The sequence below is a fragment of the Argentina silus genome, assembly GCF_951799395.1.
Source record: "Argentina silus genome assembly, chromosome: 10".
NCBI lineage: Eukaryota > Metazoa > Chordata > Actinopteri > Argentiniformes > Argentinidae > Argentina > Argentina silus.
In genome coordinates, this window is record NC_139664.1 from 13,500,239 (window position 1) to 13,515,853 (window position 15,615).

General features: G+C 43.5%; 1 protein-coding gene across 1 annotated transcript in view; it reads right to left on the reverse strand.

Moving 5' to 3' along the window:
- The window catches only part of cdkal1 (CDK5 regulatory subunit associated protein 1-like 1), a 282,148-nt gene that overhangs the window by 54,057 nt on the left and 212,476 nt on the right, over positions 1–15,615 (reverse strand). The window contains exons 11-12 of the mRNA XM_083678910.1: positions 13,586–13,766; positions 5,344–5,406 (exon numbers count right to left, since the gene is read on the reverse strand). Of these exons, the coding sequence (XP_083535036.1) occupies positions 5,344–5,406; positions 13,586–13,766 (244 nt within the window). The remainder of the gene's footprint in view (positions 1–5,343; positions 5,407–13,585; positions 13,767–15,615) is intronic.

The window sequence follows — 15,615 nt, forward strand, 5'->3', positions numbered from 1 at the left end:
TTTTCTTCCCCTTCTTTTCATTGTACAAGGCTTGGCCGCATGCAATCACTTGTTCCAGATAGAAAAGAGGCTTGTTTACAACGGTGTCCTAATTGTGCGAACATCATACTAACCAACAAGGCTTTTCTCTCAGAAAAAAACCCCAAACGCCCCACAGCAGCCTGTGAGTCAGACTACAGGCAAGGACTTTAGAAACTGAACATGTGAGAGCAAACACAATAAAAACAAACAACAATAACGCCAGAGCAGGATGGGAGAAGAAGAGAAACATCTGCTTTGAAAAGAAGATTCTCTCATTGCCAGGAGGATTACGGTGGATTAGACACACATAGGATCAAACAATCATAGTGCTGTTGTATGAGTCCATACAGGGCCTCTGTAGAGGGCTAGACCAGGTACAGGAATCACATCAAACGGCCTCCACATTAAGTGCTTAGTCTGTAAAGGTTCTGAATAAAAACAGCTTGTAATCCCTGAGATTACCCTTCATTTATTTGGACTTCTTGTGCAGATATGAATTTGGAGATGGGTAGAGCGAGAGGGCTGGGGTAGAAAGAGGGAGAGATACTGTAGATTGATATACTGCATAGATGTAGGTGTGGAGAGAGACAGAGAAAAATAAATGACAGTCAGGGGTGAGTAAAGTAGAGGGGAGAGAGAGTGCTCTTGGCACAGTATGGGAGCTATTAAATCATGAGCAAAATGGAAGAGGGGGACTTCTCTGTTGCCAGGCAGAATAATCTGGGCTTTGGGCTCCGACACACACCTGCAGAATTAGAGCAGCAAGCTCTCAATAACAAATGTGGCTCTGAGGCTTTTAAAAAAAAAAAATTATAGTGACACTATTGCCTAAATGATGATCTACTTTCTAATGTGTCTAATGATCTACTTTCTTTATGCTTCTTTTTTTGCTAGATTGATACTCTGAACTATATCAATTGCCACAACAGCTATCACAGAATAGTGGAGGATGGTTAAGTAAATATTTAAAGGGCCCTGCTGGGTCAAGTCTGGGTTGGCGGCCGTGCTTTCACAGAGGGCTGGGCACCTCTATTATGTGCCTTTATATCTGCAGATAATCGGCTGGGTAAAAAGATGTTGCTTGCCATGAATTACAACGAGCCCTGCGAGGTCTGCCCATTGCCATGGTGTAGCCAGGCCGTGTGGTGCGGCTCAGAGGCAGTGCCGTGCTGCGCTGGGCTGTGCGTGGCCCAGTGAAATAAAGCCCTGTTTGATGTGTGGGGCTGTGTGGGCGCCAGCCTCTCTTTGTGTTGGGCTGGGGAGGCTCTGTGTAGGCCATCTGCAGCAGGCCGCCCAACACGGGCACAAGGGCTGGGGCTCACAGGCCGGGTACACAGGGGACAGCTGGGGGCCAGGAGACTCTGCCAACACCCAGCACCCCACTCTGCATTGAGAGAGAGAGAGTTTGTGTGTGTGTTTGAAGAGACAGAGAGAGAGAGAGAGAGAGAGAGAGAGAGAGAGAGAGAGAGACAGACAGACAGACAGACAGACAGACAGACAGACAGACAGAGAGAGACACACACACACACACACACACACACACACACACACACACACAGGATATATATCCCAATTCTCTCTGTTTTTGGGGGACCACTCAGGGACAGGTAAACAAGAGCATGTTTGGAAGAGGCACTGCGTAGCACTTGTGTTTGTGTGTGCAGGATGTGCAGGGACTGACAAAGCATCCCCCAAAAAGCAGGAACCATGCCAAATGGCAAGCAGAGTTTCCTTTGGAGATGTAAAGCTACAGTAGGAGACAAACTTACGGGCTAGTTAGTATAAGTACATGCTAATAAGACTGTTCCCAGATGGACAGGTTCTCCAAGCCAGGAATGATAATAAACCCTGGTTCAGGAAGACCCAGTGAGGGGAAAAAAACAATGTGTATTTGTGTGTGTGTGTGTGTGTGTGTGTGCGTGTGTGTGTGTGTGTGTGAGTGCCAGCAGCCCAATGCGCAGGTCCTGACTGTCTCAGGTGAGCTTTAGTGCTGCTTGGCTGCCTTCTGCTAGTGGCTTGATTAGCAGTCAGTCTATTAAGACAAATGGGAGAGATCACTGCTACAGCTCCCACACACATACACACAAAAAGATTTCAAAATAAAAACGGACTAATGAATTGTACATTAATAAAAATTAAAAAAAATAAAAAGTGAAGAAAGAAAACATCCAGTGAAAACCGGGTATCATTTTAATGAACATGTGAAATTACAGTCACAGTTGTTATTCCCAGCAGCAGTTTGTGGAGTGGAGTTATGGACAGGCAAGATTTAGAAGCTCCAGGAAATTGTGCAAAAAACCACTTGTATTTCTCTACTCTTTGCAATGACCATAAACGTGATTTGTACAACAACACATTTGTTCTTTAATTATTTCCACAATGACTTGAGATGTTTTTAGGGTGTCTAATTTTGTGGTACTACATTAACCATAAATGGCGGAGCAATAACAATTTGCTCATTTCACATGTTTTTTTATGTGGCCAAGAGGTATAAGCAATGAGGCTTCTCCAGAAGCAGTCAACTCAGCTCTTATTTATAGCTATGTTTCCTTGAGGCTCACATTAGGAGGCATGTAAGCAATAATGGCCAGAGACAAACTACGCTAGTTTATGTAATTACCACGGTAACAGAAGACCCCGGGGAGTCTAGGGGGAATGGAGGACATTATAAAAATGATTCAGATCTGTGGGCAATCTGGGTTTATTACGTGCAAATTTCAATCAACACAGCATTCACCAGCCATGCAAGGGCTTCAAAATGATGCTAGCCTCAGCATGCTAACAGCATAATCGAGGGAATTTGTGCACTATCCAAAACTTAACAAATAGGGTAGTGTAGCGTTTCTAAACTTCAGTTAGAGCACTATGGGCATCATGAACACTTTCAACTAACATACTTTACATGGAGGACATGAGCCACCGGGGACATAAAGGTAAGAGACTTAAAACACAAAGTATAATGACAGCATTGCTGATTTCTTTCCCTTTTGGGAGGGAGAGAGAGAGAGAGAGAGAGAGAGAGACTTCTTGAACCAACAGATCTGTGCAAAAGCTGAACATTTTGAGCTTGTATGTTCAGAAGCTCATGTATCCGAATTACACTTTAACATGTTTTCCTGTCTCTACAGACACCTCAGTGTACTTTTCTACAGTATGTGTTTAACACCCCCTCCTCCTGGGCTTGTCTGTATGTGGGAGGACTGCGTGCCAGGCACTGGGTAAGCGTGAGCTTCCTTCATTTCTATTAATTAGACACCAGGAGGGAGGCTGCAGGAGATATAGCAAGAGAGCAAAAACAACGACTGAAAAAAATATGGAGGTCAAACTTATTAAGATTGTTTAAGGGAATGACTTTGACAGCTTTGCTCAACATATGACTCATTTAGATGAGTAAAAAAACTATTGAAACAAAGTGCCGTGAGCTAAGTTGTCAACAACCTGCCTTTATTAAAATATCATGATTGGCTTACAGTGTGACAATAGCAGAAAAGACAGAGAGACGTCACCTGAACCTCATGAACTTCTTCACTCAACCTAAGAGTAATGGCCAGTCCAGAGTTCTGGATTATGGAGCCAGTTATGGCACATCATTCCCTTTGTGTGTACATACTGTAGTGTATGCAGTGTTTTTCAGGCCAATGTTCATTGATACAGAAAATCACCATGAAACAAAGCCAAATGACCTCATGAAGGTGTCTATATTAGATACTTAATACCAAATCATCATAAGCAGAAGGCAGTAAAGCCCACGCATCATTAAAGAGGGATTATTAAATGAGTGCTTATTCATTATTCCCCCCACCCTCTGCCAGTTTCTAAGATGGCCATCCTCAAATCTCTGTGTAATTGCGGGCTCCTAATATTTCCACTTGGCATATTGGAGGAGTGTTAACTGAGTTAGCGCATCATAATCATCGGAGGGTATGCGAGAGGGACAGGTCTGGGTCATGAGTGGGCCTTGGAGGCCTGTGGAGAATAAGCCTGCAGATAAAGTCCCTACCCAGCAGGAGAGGAGTCAGACAGACAGATAAAGTACCTACCCAGCAGGAGAGGAGTCAGACAGACAGATAAAGTACCTACCCAGCAGGAGAGGAGTCAGACAGACAGTCCGACAGACATATCTTAGAGCTCAGATAGAGCTCATCCATAGAGTACAGCCCTGAGGGACAGATATGAGGGGTGGGATAGGAGAGAGTAACGCTGCCTCTACTGGACTGATAAAGTACTTTGATTTATAACTCAGTAAGCATTGTTTATCTTAATGTTATACTAGTATTTCTCTCATCTTTTTCAATGAACAGGTGAAGTGGTTTGATAGATATGAATAGGACTTCAGATGACTCGTACATCACACCAAACAGGTCTATTTCATGTGTGTGTTTACAAGTATATTCAATATAAAAATGCATTCCCTTCTTGATGCTTCAAGATGCTTCATAAGCATCCCTGAGTGGTCAGATCCACTTCACATGAAAATAAACCACACAGTGCAATTAGAAAGACAACACTCCTGATGATCATTTCCAATGTCATCTCTGAGCTCTGCCCAACAATCACTTTGAGGTGACATTACATGTTTCATGAGCTGGATGTATCACCGCTAGAACAATGTCAAGTAGCCTTCATGGCCGACGTTGACATTTTCAGAGACATTAGCCACCTATACAGTACAATACCAACAGTCGACTCCTCATACTTCCAAGATAAACCTTTAATGAACTCTCTCTATTCTGAGTAGGGCCTCATAATCTTTCCCTAGTTATAATACCTTTCTAAAGAGCTTCATTTCATGTCTTTATAGGCAATTCAATTTGCCTTCATTACACTGCAACACTGTAATTAGTTCAGAAGGAGTTGGAAATTGGTGAACAGACCGGATTCCGGGACAGCTAGCTAGCAGGAGTGACAATGACTTTTACGGCCGACAGATACAACCACAAGAGCTTGGCTAGGCTGACATTTTAATGATGCCATTAAAATGTGCTGGGGGGCTGACATGGCGTCCTGCTCTGGAGGACATCGTTTCAAGCTACTTTTTTATGGTATAGTACGTGTGCAACATCTAACCCATGATGGGGGGGGGGTGCCCCTTTTCATACTTCAGCAAGAGGAAAATGTGCCCTGGGAGCTCACTTTCCAGTGTGTGTAGAGTATGTATTGTTGAGAGAAAAATAATATCAAGAATATCAAACTTTCAAGATGGAAAAGGTGAGGTTTTAGTGATTTAAAATATATGAAAATCTCTCAAGCGCTCTCAAGTAATTAGTTGAATACTTTTTTTTTTTAATGAAAAAAAAGAAAGAAAAAAAGAAAGCTTCTTACCTTGTGGTCATATGGGTTATACGAGTGGAACAGCTGGGAAAGCTCTTTTGTCCTTTGTTTTTTCTGTTGAGAGAATAACATGACATTTATCAGAAAGAAAGTATGATGTTCCAGTATTTTAAGACAGGCCACAGAATTCAGGGCATGGTTCACTGGCACTGCTCAGACAAGAGACTGTTGATTAAAATGCAAACATGAAATATGAAATGGATAGTGTGGCTATTTGCCCACAAGATAGTCTTCTCAATTTCCTGTTACAGCCTTGCGTAACTTCATATGTCCTTAATTTGTAATGAAATGCAAACCCGGAGATATGAGTTAATGTCTGATGGCACTTAATGCAATCACTTAAAAGAAACAGAGAAAGTTATAAAGGATGCTAATTAGAGGACTGATTAGGCCATGTCTTGCTGAAGGGATAATGCGCTTTTTTTCTTTGTCAAGGGAGCAACCGTATGTGAGGACTGTACTATCCTGAGGCAACCTCGTATTACTGCATATATAATATACTGTATAGCCAACAACATTATGGACATTCAGAATGAGAGCGAGAGGGAGAAAGAGGAAAAAAAAACATCCCCATTCACAGAAATCCCAACTGAAAAACTTTCAAACTAGAAAATCCAATAGGGCAAAATTCAGTGGATGTCAGAGAGTTCACACCCAACTTCGCATATATAGGAGGTCACAGCCACAAGCATTCAAATTCTGCAGGGGACATAGAGGATTTGAGTTCTGCCTCATTTGGCAGGTAGTGTATTTTATATCCAAGCTCTGCTAACGATTCTCCCTGAGCCCCTCTTGTGAGTGCAATGCTCTCATCATTGGCCCTGCCTGCCTGTCTCTGTAGCAGGCAGCTCTCCATCTCTCCCTCTCTCCCTCTCTCCCTCTCTCCTTGCCCATCTCCTCCACTAATCAGAGCGGCTCATGTTTGCTGTGCTGCTGGAGGAGCTGGATGAAGCACCCGGGGTTACGATTCCTCAACACCGCCAATGAGATCCCTGCAGGATTCGCTCGATAACACACAGATTCACACACAGCACAGACAAGGGAGAGAGGGAGGTGGGAGAGCAGAGCAGAGCAGAGCAGAGCAGAGCAGAGAGAGAGAGAGAGGGGGGGGGGGGGGAGAGGGGAGAAAAAAGCCCTGTTGAGCTCAGATGTTTGCATCCATCCACTCTGTCAATTCTGGAGATCGCATTCCAACAGCATGCCTCCTGGCCTTTCGATTTTGGTGAGAGGAGAGGTTGGAGGAAGGTTGCTAGGCTGAGATAACCAGCTGCCAGCCTTAAGAGAATACGTTTATTTCCCCCCCATCTCAAATCACATATCTTCATTCTGGAAAAATAGTAGCAGGAATTTGATCAAAAGCGATGAACCCAGCCCTGACCTTGAGAAACTCAATATTTCAGCCTATTAGGGCTGAGGCCCAGAGATTTCTACAGCCCAAAGCATCCCAGTGTCAGGGGCAAAATAGAATCTTGATAAGCCAAATAACCACTTTTTTCTTTATTTGAAACTGGGCTTGGGGCCTCCGATGACGACCAAGGGCAAGGGGGACATGGGGGCACACTGGAGGTCTATCAGGGGTTGTATCAGCCACAAATATGCCCAGATGAGCTGTTCATTGGGTGCAATGCTGTCCATCAGAGAGACATGGAGAGTAATGAATAATATTCATTTCCATCCCTCTGCTTTGACCTCTCTGCCACAATCTCAAAATGACCTCACTAGAACTACATTTACACAGCAGCTGATACAAGGGCTGTTGAATTGAAACAGCCTTTCTGACACATACTTTTTTCTGATGAAGAAAAAAAAAACCTTGTGAAATGTGCAATGAGTCACTACACTATGTCAATAAATGCCATTACCACCTTCAATTCTGTCCCCTTTATCCGGTAAAATTGAACAGAATGTGCCCGGCATTCAGGTTCTAATAACATGCACATTAAAATCAATGCAGCGAAAACAGTTGATGTCCCAATTGGCCTGTTTGTGCGTGACTGCTCAGATTTGTGGGAAAATGTCATCAATGGAAGGAGTTAATTTAGAAACATGTTGCCTTCCATTTCTGAAATCCCAACACTGTGTGCATCTGTCACCTCTGCGATGATGAATGATCACACCTCCTATGTTGTCCATCTGCTGTTTCTCTGGCTGATGTGGGAAACAAATGCACACACACACACACACACACACACACACACACAGACACAGACACAGACACGCACACACACAGACACGCACACGCACCCCCCCCCCGTCCAGCACACAAACAACCTTTATTGATTCTATACTCTTTGCTCAGGAGGTGGTGTGGAGAATTTCCCATTCAGGAAGAAATCCCTGAGCTCAAATTGACCACCTTTACAGGCAAAGAGGTTATGGGTTGTGCTGCTGGGAACTTTGTAATTGCTGTTAATGTGTTTTGTTTTGTGTACAGGTTCTCTCCCCCCAGGTCTGGTGCACAGCGAGCCCCCCTGCGCTGATACAGATGAGGCCTGCTCCTCTCTCAGTCACATAGGCCGGCCCCCATTACTCAGACCACTGCTGGGAGGGAATAGACCAGGGGAAGGTAATGGTGATCTTGCCTTCTCCCCAGCGTGTGCCCTTGTGTACCCTTAATGACTGACAGATGTTGCTGCTGTAATGCCGAGGCCCTTGGGTGTGTCCTGGCAGTCACTGCGGGGCAGGCTGGAGAGCTATGCCACTCTCAGCGTGTGCATGGGGCCAGAGCTCACTGGGGCCCTGGGAGGAAAGCTGTCACAGTGTTAACTCACAGGAGGGGCGGATGACCACAGAGAACACTGTGTCCTCTCCAGGGTTGCCACTGAGCACAACCGCCAAAGTATTGGTCGATCCATTATCTAGGGCAGTAAAAAAAGCCCTGTAATAACGGTGTTCAGGGTCGATTCCAGGCGTCACCTTCCTCCAGTCATCGGCTCTTTCGTAAGCTTCAGAAAGTGACATGTGGAAGAGAGTGGGAAATCTAATCTGCAGATGAGAAATGGACATTCAAAAGGGGGATGATAACTGGAAATAACTGGAGAAGCTGGTCTGATGCTAACCAATTGTTAACCAGAACGAAAACCCTACATACTGTACTGTACACTTAACAAAGTACTAACTGTACCTAATGTATGTAGGAAGACAGCTGGGGCAACGGTGTGTGTGTAAAGGACTGGATACAATAAGTTACATAGCTTTAAGAGGTGAAGGTTAAGTGTTAATTTGTGTATTTCCTGTATAGTGCAAGGAAAGCTATTAAGCCTAGCCTTTTGCTCAACACATTTCTGAATGTGACTACAGTCATGTGCTCACTTTTTTAACTGCCTCCACTCTAATGACATTAAGCACAATATGTGCGGAAATTGCATATCCTAAACCACTTTAGTACTCTTCAAAATTGTAATGTTCATAAGGTTAATCAGATTAAAATGATTCAACAGTTTTTATGTTGAAAATATTTCATACCGGCACAACTGCACTTCATGTTCAACCTCACATTGGATAGTGTTGTTTCTGAGTACGGTAACCTTTCAGAAATGTTCAATGACAGCTTTCCAGCACACATCAAGTACCATGTGATGGACAATGCGATCCAAAAGCAAGGCCTCATGCAGAAGAAAAGCTTTATAAGCTTCTTTCATGCAGCAGAAAAGCTTCCATAAGACTTGAGAGGATGAGGGAAAAATCAATGTAAAGCTAACAGCTCTGGTAAACATGGACCTCTGAGTAACTTATGTGACATTGACGGAAATGGGAAGAAAAACACCCAATGGAGTACATCACCATGGCAAAATAGACAAAACGATGAAACTGAAATGAAAGGCAGAGAAGAAAGATACTAACCCTAAATTCAATTTGCTTGAAGGAAAAAATTATCTTCACGTATGGACTGTTTATTGTTAGCATTTATTGTTATACTAGCATATAAAAAAATGTAATCTTCTGACATTTTCTTGAAGTCCTGTGGGTCAGCTTAAGCCACACCGGACTCCATTCACCTCGTTTTCCATAAACATGCTTCAAGAGAGCTAGCCTCGGGGCAAAAACATTCACCTACTTCACAAAGAGCTATACATGATATGTCTAGAGCGAAAAAAAAACAAGTCTAAGAGTGACAAACAGGCTCTCAAGCACTGTTTCAGAAATCTGGGAAAGGGGACGATGACTACATAAGATGACAATGAAAATGTCCTGGCATGACAAGGTTGTGCAAGGTGTCAGGTAAACTAGTAATGTCTGAATCACTTAATAGTAGGCTATACTAGCATTATAATACTGTCAACATGTATCAACCACCAGAGTTGGTCTCTCTCTAGCCAGGAACAACAAATTCAAATTGTCACATGAGTGTTCATTTGGTAAAGAGAATTACTTTCAGCAGTTGTTGGAAGCGTTGTACAATGTGGACCACAGTGAATTGTACGGTACCATAAACAACAGGCCATGAGGGTTTGAACAGACCTTGCTCATCGGTCTCATCCTTGAGATTAATGTGCTTTCGGGTGGACTAAGAACTGTTACCAACCTCAATTCACAAATGACCAGAGCCTGTTATAAAAATTGGCACAGGCTGCAACTTAACTGTTACAGGAGCTGAACCCGTCATTTAACTACTTCAAGTCTGGGACCACTCTTTAATTTCCCCTGCTTGAAAGAAAACAGCAGACCGCATAGGAGCTGTCAGGGTAAACACCTGTCTAGATGGTAAAAGCAACATTTCCTGCGATCATTCCAATTTATCTATGCTAACCCTTCGTCACGTGGGAATAATTATGTGCACCTCATTTCCAGGACTCCTGCCCCTACCGCCTCCCTCCCTCCCGCCTGCCAGACCTCCTCAGCTCTTCCTAAGGCAGCGAGCGGCGGAAGCCATCCATTACCTATGCTAAGCCATTCATCACCAGGCAAACGCAGGGGCCGCAGCACCGCCGATGAGCTATGGTAGACGTGCTGAGGAACCAAAGCGCCCGTCCGCCAGTGAATGCCTCCCGTGGTCTCTGGCAGGCAGTGCGGGGCTGAGCTGGGCTGTGCCGGGCTGCGCCGGCCATCTGGACGAGTTATTAATGTGTGACCCTGCATGGCCCGGCGATGCTGCCTGGCTTTGAAGGCACAGGCTGACTGATGCTGCGGCGCGGCCACGGCAGGTGTGCCAGTCGGCCACAGGAAGCCCCAGACAGTACACTACAAAGACTGTGTTCTATATCCCTCCCTCCATCTCTCTCACTCTCTGGGCTCCCCCTGGCTATACCAGCCTGTGATCAGGTAGAGCTCTGTAGCGGCATGGGAGCGGGGAGGCAAGGTGAAGGAGAGTTTAAAGCTCTCATTGGAAAACAGAATAAAGAGATGCTGCGTATGCATTTTTAATTAAAGAGAGCACTTTTGCTTTCTACCGTCAGTAATTACAGTACATTTGAAACTGAAATGGGAATGTTACCACTACATTCAAAAAACATGATGATATCAGAATAGACGAAAATAAATGTGCTTGTACTAATCACCTAAGATATGGACTTGACGCATATCCACAATCAAAGAAATGGTGTTAAATATTACTGATGTACAATGGTGGGACTGACCATGAAAGTCAAATGAGCAGATTGGTAGGGGAAAAAAGGATCTGAAAATACCACTGCAGCGTTCTCCAGTCAGAGGATTGATCTCTAAGACACTACCTCTCCTCTGAGGGAAGTGGAGAAAAGGGAATGACATATGAAGAAACTCGACTTAAAAGAGACATGCCAAGCCTTTGATGGTGGAAGTTCTTGGAAGGTGAGAGAGGGAAAGACATGTATTAAGAATGTACAGTATGAGAAGGTCAAATACGTGTGTGCAAGGACAAGGAGAAAGTCATTCAAAAAAAGTTCCTGGACGTGGAATCGTTTATCATTAAGAAATCCGCATTGGAAAGTGCTGTAATATTTCTAATCAACGTAACTGGATTTATTGGAAAACTCACAGGCACATACACACGTACACACGCAAAAACCCACACACTGTATAGTACAGTGCAGCATGTGTAAGGCTTTCTGTCAATCAAGACTCATTGAAAGAAACAAGCATAGCACTTGTGATGGAAATCCACATAGGCAGAGAATCCCACAGAGGGTTGCCCACAGCGTCCAGCCTTCCTCTAATAGTTTTAGCTTCATTAGTCACTGTAATTGTTTCAGTTGGGTCCAATCTTTAGGAAATTCCATAATGCAATCGCATCTGTGGGACATCTGTCAGCAGTTGCATTACATAATGAAGAGTAATCGCCATATAGATTCAACACACTCATCTACCAGCTCCAATCGTTATCAGGTAACAAAGATTAACACTATGTCCTATTCATTAATATTACATCAAGGGGAATGCTATGTGCTGTGTCTGGCCATGCATTCACACTCCATTTGTCACTGTGTAAAACTACAATGAGGATCAGAGAAGCAGTGAAACACACATTTCAACAGAAATAAAACATAAAAACAACACTACCTTCAGTTCCAAAAGATTTGAGCCTACTGTATTCAAATCCAGGAAACATGTTCCAGCTTTTGACTGCTAAATGAATTCTGATTTCTGAAACAAGAAACACATATTTCCATGTCCCTTTTTCTACTGTTGTGGGGTAAAAGACTGAATGATACACTATGAACCTGGAATGCAAAAAGGTAAAATATGATAAAAGTCTTTCAAAACTGGCAGAGAAAGGAAAAATAAAATTCTCCTCTGTGTCAAATGTTCTGACTACTACTGTACTGTCGTAATCCACACTGAGGGCAATGAGTGGCACAGTACAGAAATGTGTATATTAATTTCCATGAATTCTGGGAGATATTAAGAGGAGAACTACAGTACAATGTCTTTGAAGGTGCTAATCCTTAAAGCGCTGAAAAGCGCTCAAGGCCATATTCAGAGGAAATCTTGACATAATTGGAACAGGTTTTTATTTTCAGATGAAGGGGAAGTTTTGCCTGTTCTTCCTTGATAGAACTACAAATACTCTCTGACACACTAAACTACATCTCATGCTTTACTATTTTATAAGCATGTGTGCTTGATGATTCATGTCATCTTCTCGAGAATTCTTTTTTCTTTTTCTTTTATAGATAGATTCCTGCACTCAATAGCGTTGCTAACTTTAGGCTGCCAACCCTCGGAAGACTGGATCACCTCCTCTCTGACACGTCACAGGCCGTGACCCACCTGTCTCTCTGTTCTCAGCCTGTCTGATCATGTACAGCCTGGCACACTGTCTTTCTCCTGTCCAGACTCAGACTCTCCACTGCTCTCTCAATCTTTTGTTACAAAACAATATTTTCTTGGTGCTAGTATCTGCACCTGAGGGGTATAACCCAAATCAACATCCTTCCCTGACATCTGTACTCTTATTACCAGATCCTTGCTTGTGGTTTGGCCCTAAAGTAAGCCGTTATAATAGTCCTTGATGTCTGCCATATGAAATGGCTTGAAACGTCTGAACAAACAAAGCTGAGCTGTCGGTGTTGAATGAGGCCTGATGAGCAGATCCAGACAGGGGCCTTTCGTCCTTGGGTTTCCCTGAGCACGCCTTCCAGCCACAGGGACTGGCTGCCAGGGCCGAGGCTTGCACGTTGCTGCTCATCTTACTGTAAAGTTCGACTCTGCCTTCGTGGGGAAAAACAATTTGTGCCATTTATTTACATCTGCTCCGCAGATGGCAAGTGGAATGGGCGACTTCAAAACAACAAAATCCAAGCTAGCTTCTTACTTAGCAAACTCTGTGCGTGCTCTAAGTGCTACATTTGGAAGACAGAGGTGGTGAGAGCAACACAGAACTCAAGAGAGAAATTCAGAATCAAAGGGGCCAAGAGTTGTACTGAGCTGAAAACCCACTAGCCTGCCAGTTTCCTTAGCTCATAAAGTGAGGAATTATTTTGGGGCTTTTTTGTTTATTTTACAATCTGATCACATGGAAGAAATATAATAAATCACTGGTACAATCTACTGTAAATGGGAAAAATGTGTGCCAGTATCAGATGTGGCCTGGTCTCACACACAATCCAAGCATGAATACAAACAAGCAAATCAATCAATAAATGGCAACTCAAACTACTTCTTTATCTTACACTGACTTGATGAATAATACACGTTTTGGACAGGTTTTTAGACTAATATACTACCCTGCCCATTCTCTTAACAGATGCAGTTTGATATAGTGTATATGAACATCATACACTGTGTAGCAGGAGGACTGAGGAGTGTAGCTCACCACTTGGGCTGGGACCTGCTCCATCTTGGCAGCGGGGGTGCCAGGGCGGGGGTAGAACTGGTTGATGAAGAGGCTGGGGAAGTGGTACTTCTTCACTAGCTCTACGGTCTCCTGGAAGTCTGCGTCTGTCTCGCCAGGGAAGCCGCAGATGATGTCAGTGGCGATTGTGATGCCAGGCACCCTGTCACAGAGGGAGGAGAGGGAGAGGCTGTTAGTTACATGTGACATGTAAGTTTGTCGAGGGAACATGGTCAATGGGATATTTTGACATGGGTGTTAAAGTTCAAAGCTTTTCATTTAACACAAGAAATGTGTCAAGAAAACAGGCATTTAACTACAGACATACAGTCGCTTCCTGTTCTATGTAGTTGTATGTGTGTGTGTCTGTGTTAGTTGGAGTAAAGTGAAAATAAAAATGGCGGCACCATGGTTGCTAGGCTGTCTCTGCGGGATAATTCCATCAACAGAACCTTATTAGCAGCCTCAATGACAATTGATTATTGGATTGATTACTGGCCACTGATGGAATTAAGGCCTCTGCAGAGAAATGGATTAATTGATTCTCTTTGCATATATTCTATTATTATTGATTCCAGATTCACAGGGAACAAAACAACTTCAAGGCTACTTCATGTAGATATGGTCGAATCAACAGAAAGGGTCGAATTGCAGCAACCTTTAATTTCCTTGCTTTTCCCGGTTCTCATGTCGTCAACCTTTTGGCAAAAGGAAATGTAGATACTGTACTGTATCTGCTCTGTGCCGTAATCACCCCTTCGACATTTATGGCTGAACACTATAGACAATCAGTTCATATAATGAGGCATGCTACAATTAGTGGCAGTCAGTTCAAAATCCTCCCCTGATGGTGAAGCATCTAAAGGAGGTCATTTTTCTTCAATACCCCATTGGAAATCATTATCAGGCTATGGGAAAAAAAAGTGGACAGTCTAAATCCCAATGGCTGACTGTGAATGACAAAGACTAAAAGATGGCAGCTATTCAGCAATCTGACAATTTTCGGACATCCTTATATCCTTGCACAGCTTTTTATACACTGTCAACATTTTACGGCCTGATAAGACCCAGATGACTGCACAGTGAGGTTGGGAGGCGAACCTCCGGACCGCAGCCAAGACTCTAACGACTTCAGTGGACAGCCTGAGAAAGTTAATGTTGCCAGGCAAAGGAAAAATAACAGTTAACAGCCTTGCATTACCTCTGATTGCATTACCCTGGCTCTTACAGAGGTTTTTGTCTCCAGTGACACAGACCCCTTTAGCCTCTTTCGTAGCATCATCTGTATTTATCTGCACTTATTGACAATTGCATATTACTACTATAATACCGTAGGTTTTTCTTTCTTTTCTCATAATACTACTCCATTTTGAGAGCTTCCTATTGTGCATATGGTCTTGGAGAATGCAGGACAATTACAGAGAGGTTCTTGGGTTTTAGTCTCTCCGTCAGGCCCTTCAAGTCAGATAGGTTGTCAGTGACGCGTCACTCAGCCGAAACAGCACACCGATCCTTTTATTTTCGGGTCACACTAACGTCAGGACAATGGAAATTGCTTCAGGCTTCCATACAGGGGTTTGCAGAAAAAAACAATGAAATTGTTTCAAGTTGTAGAGGGTTGAGTAGCCTGTAAGCACTCTTTTTCAAGGTTTCCTTTTTCTTCACCAGCCAAACACAGCTCTGTGTCACAGAAGATGCTTCTCTACTGGCTGAGGGACAATATCTAAGTCCCTATCTCAACTGTGAATTGAGCCTAAACATACACTGCACCGCACAATAGACACACGGATTACAGTACAAAAAACCACTACTAATACTTTCACACTTAAAGAGAAGTGCGATTGCAAGTGATCTCAGAATGGAAGCGTGGTTGGCGAAATATGATTATGCACCCAAGCATCCGCATTTAAGACATTATGGTGGGTGTAATATGATCCTCAAAGCAGTCCTTAAAGGTTGCTATTTTGAAAACAATGAGGCATGTCTTAATGTCCAGAGGGCAATTAGCAAGA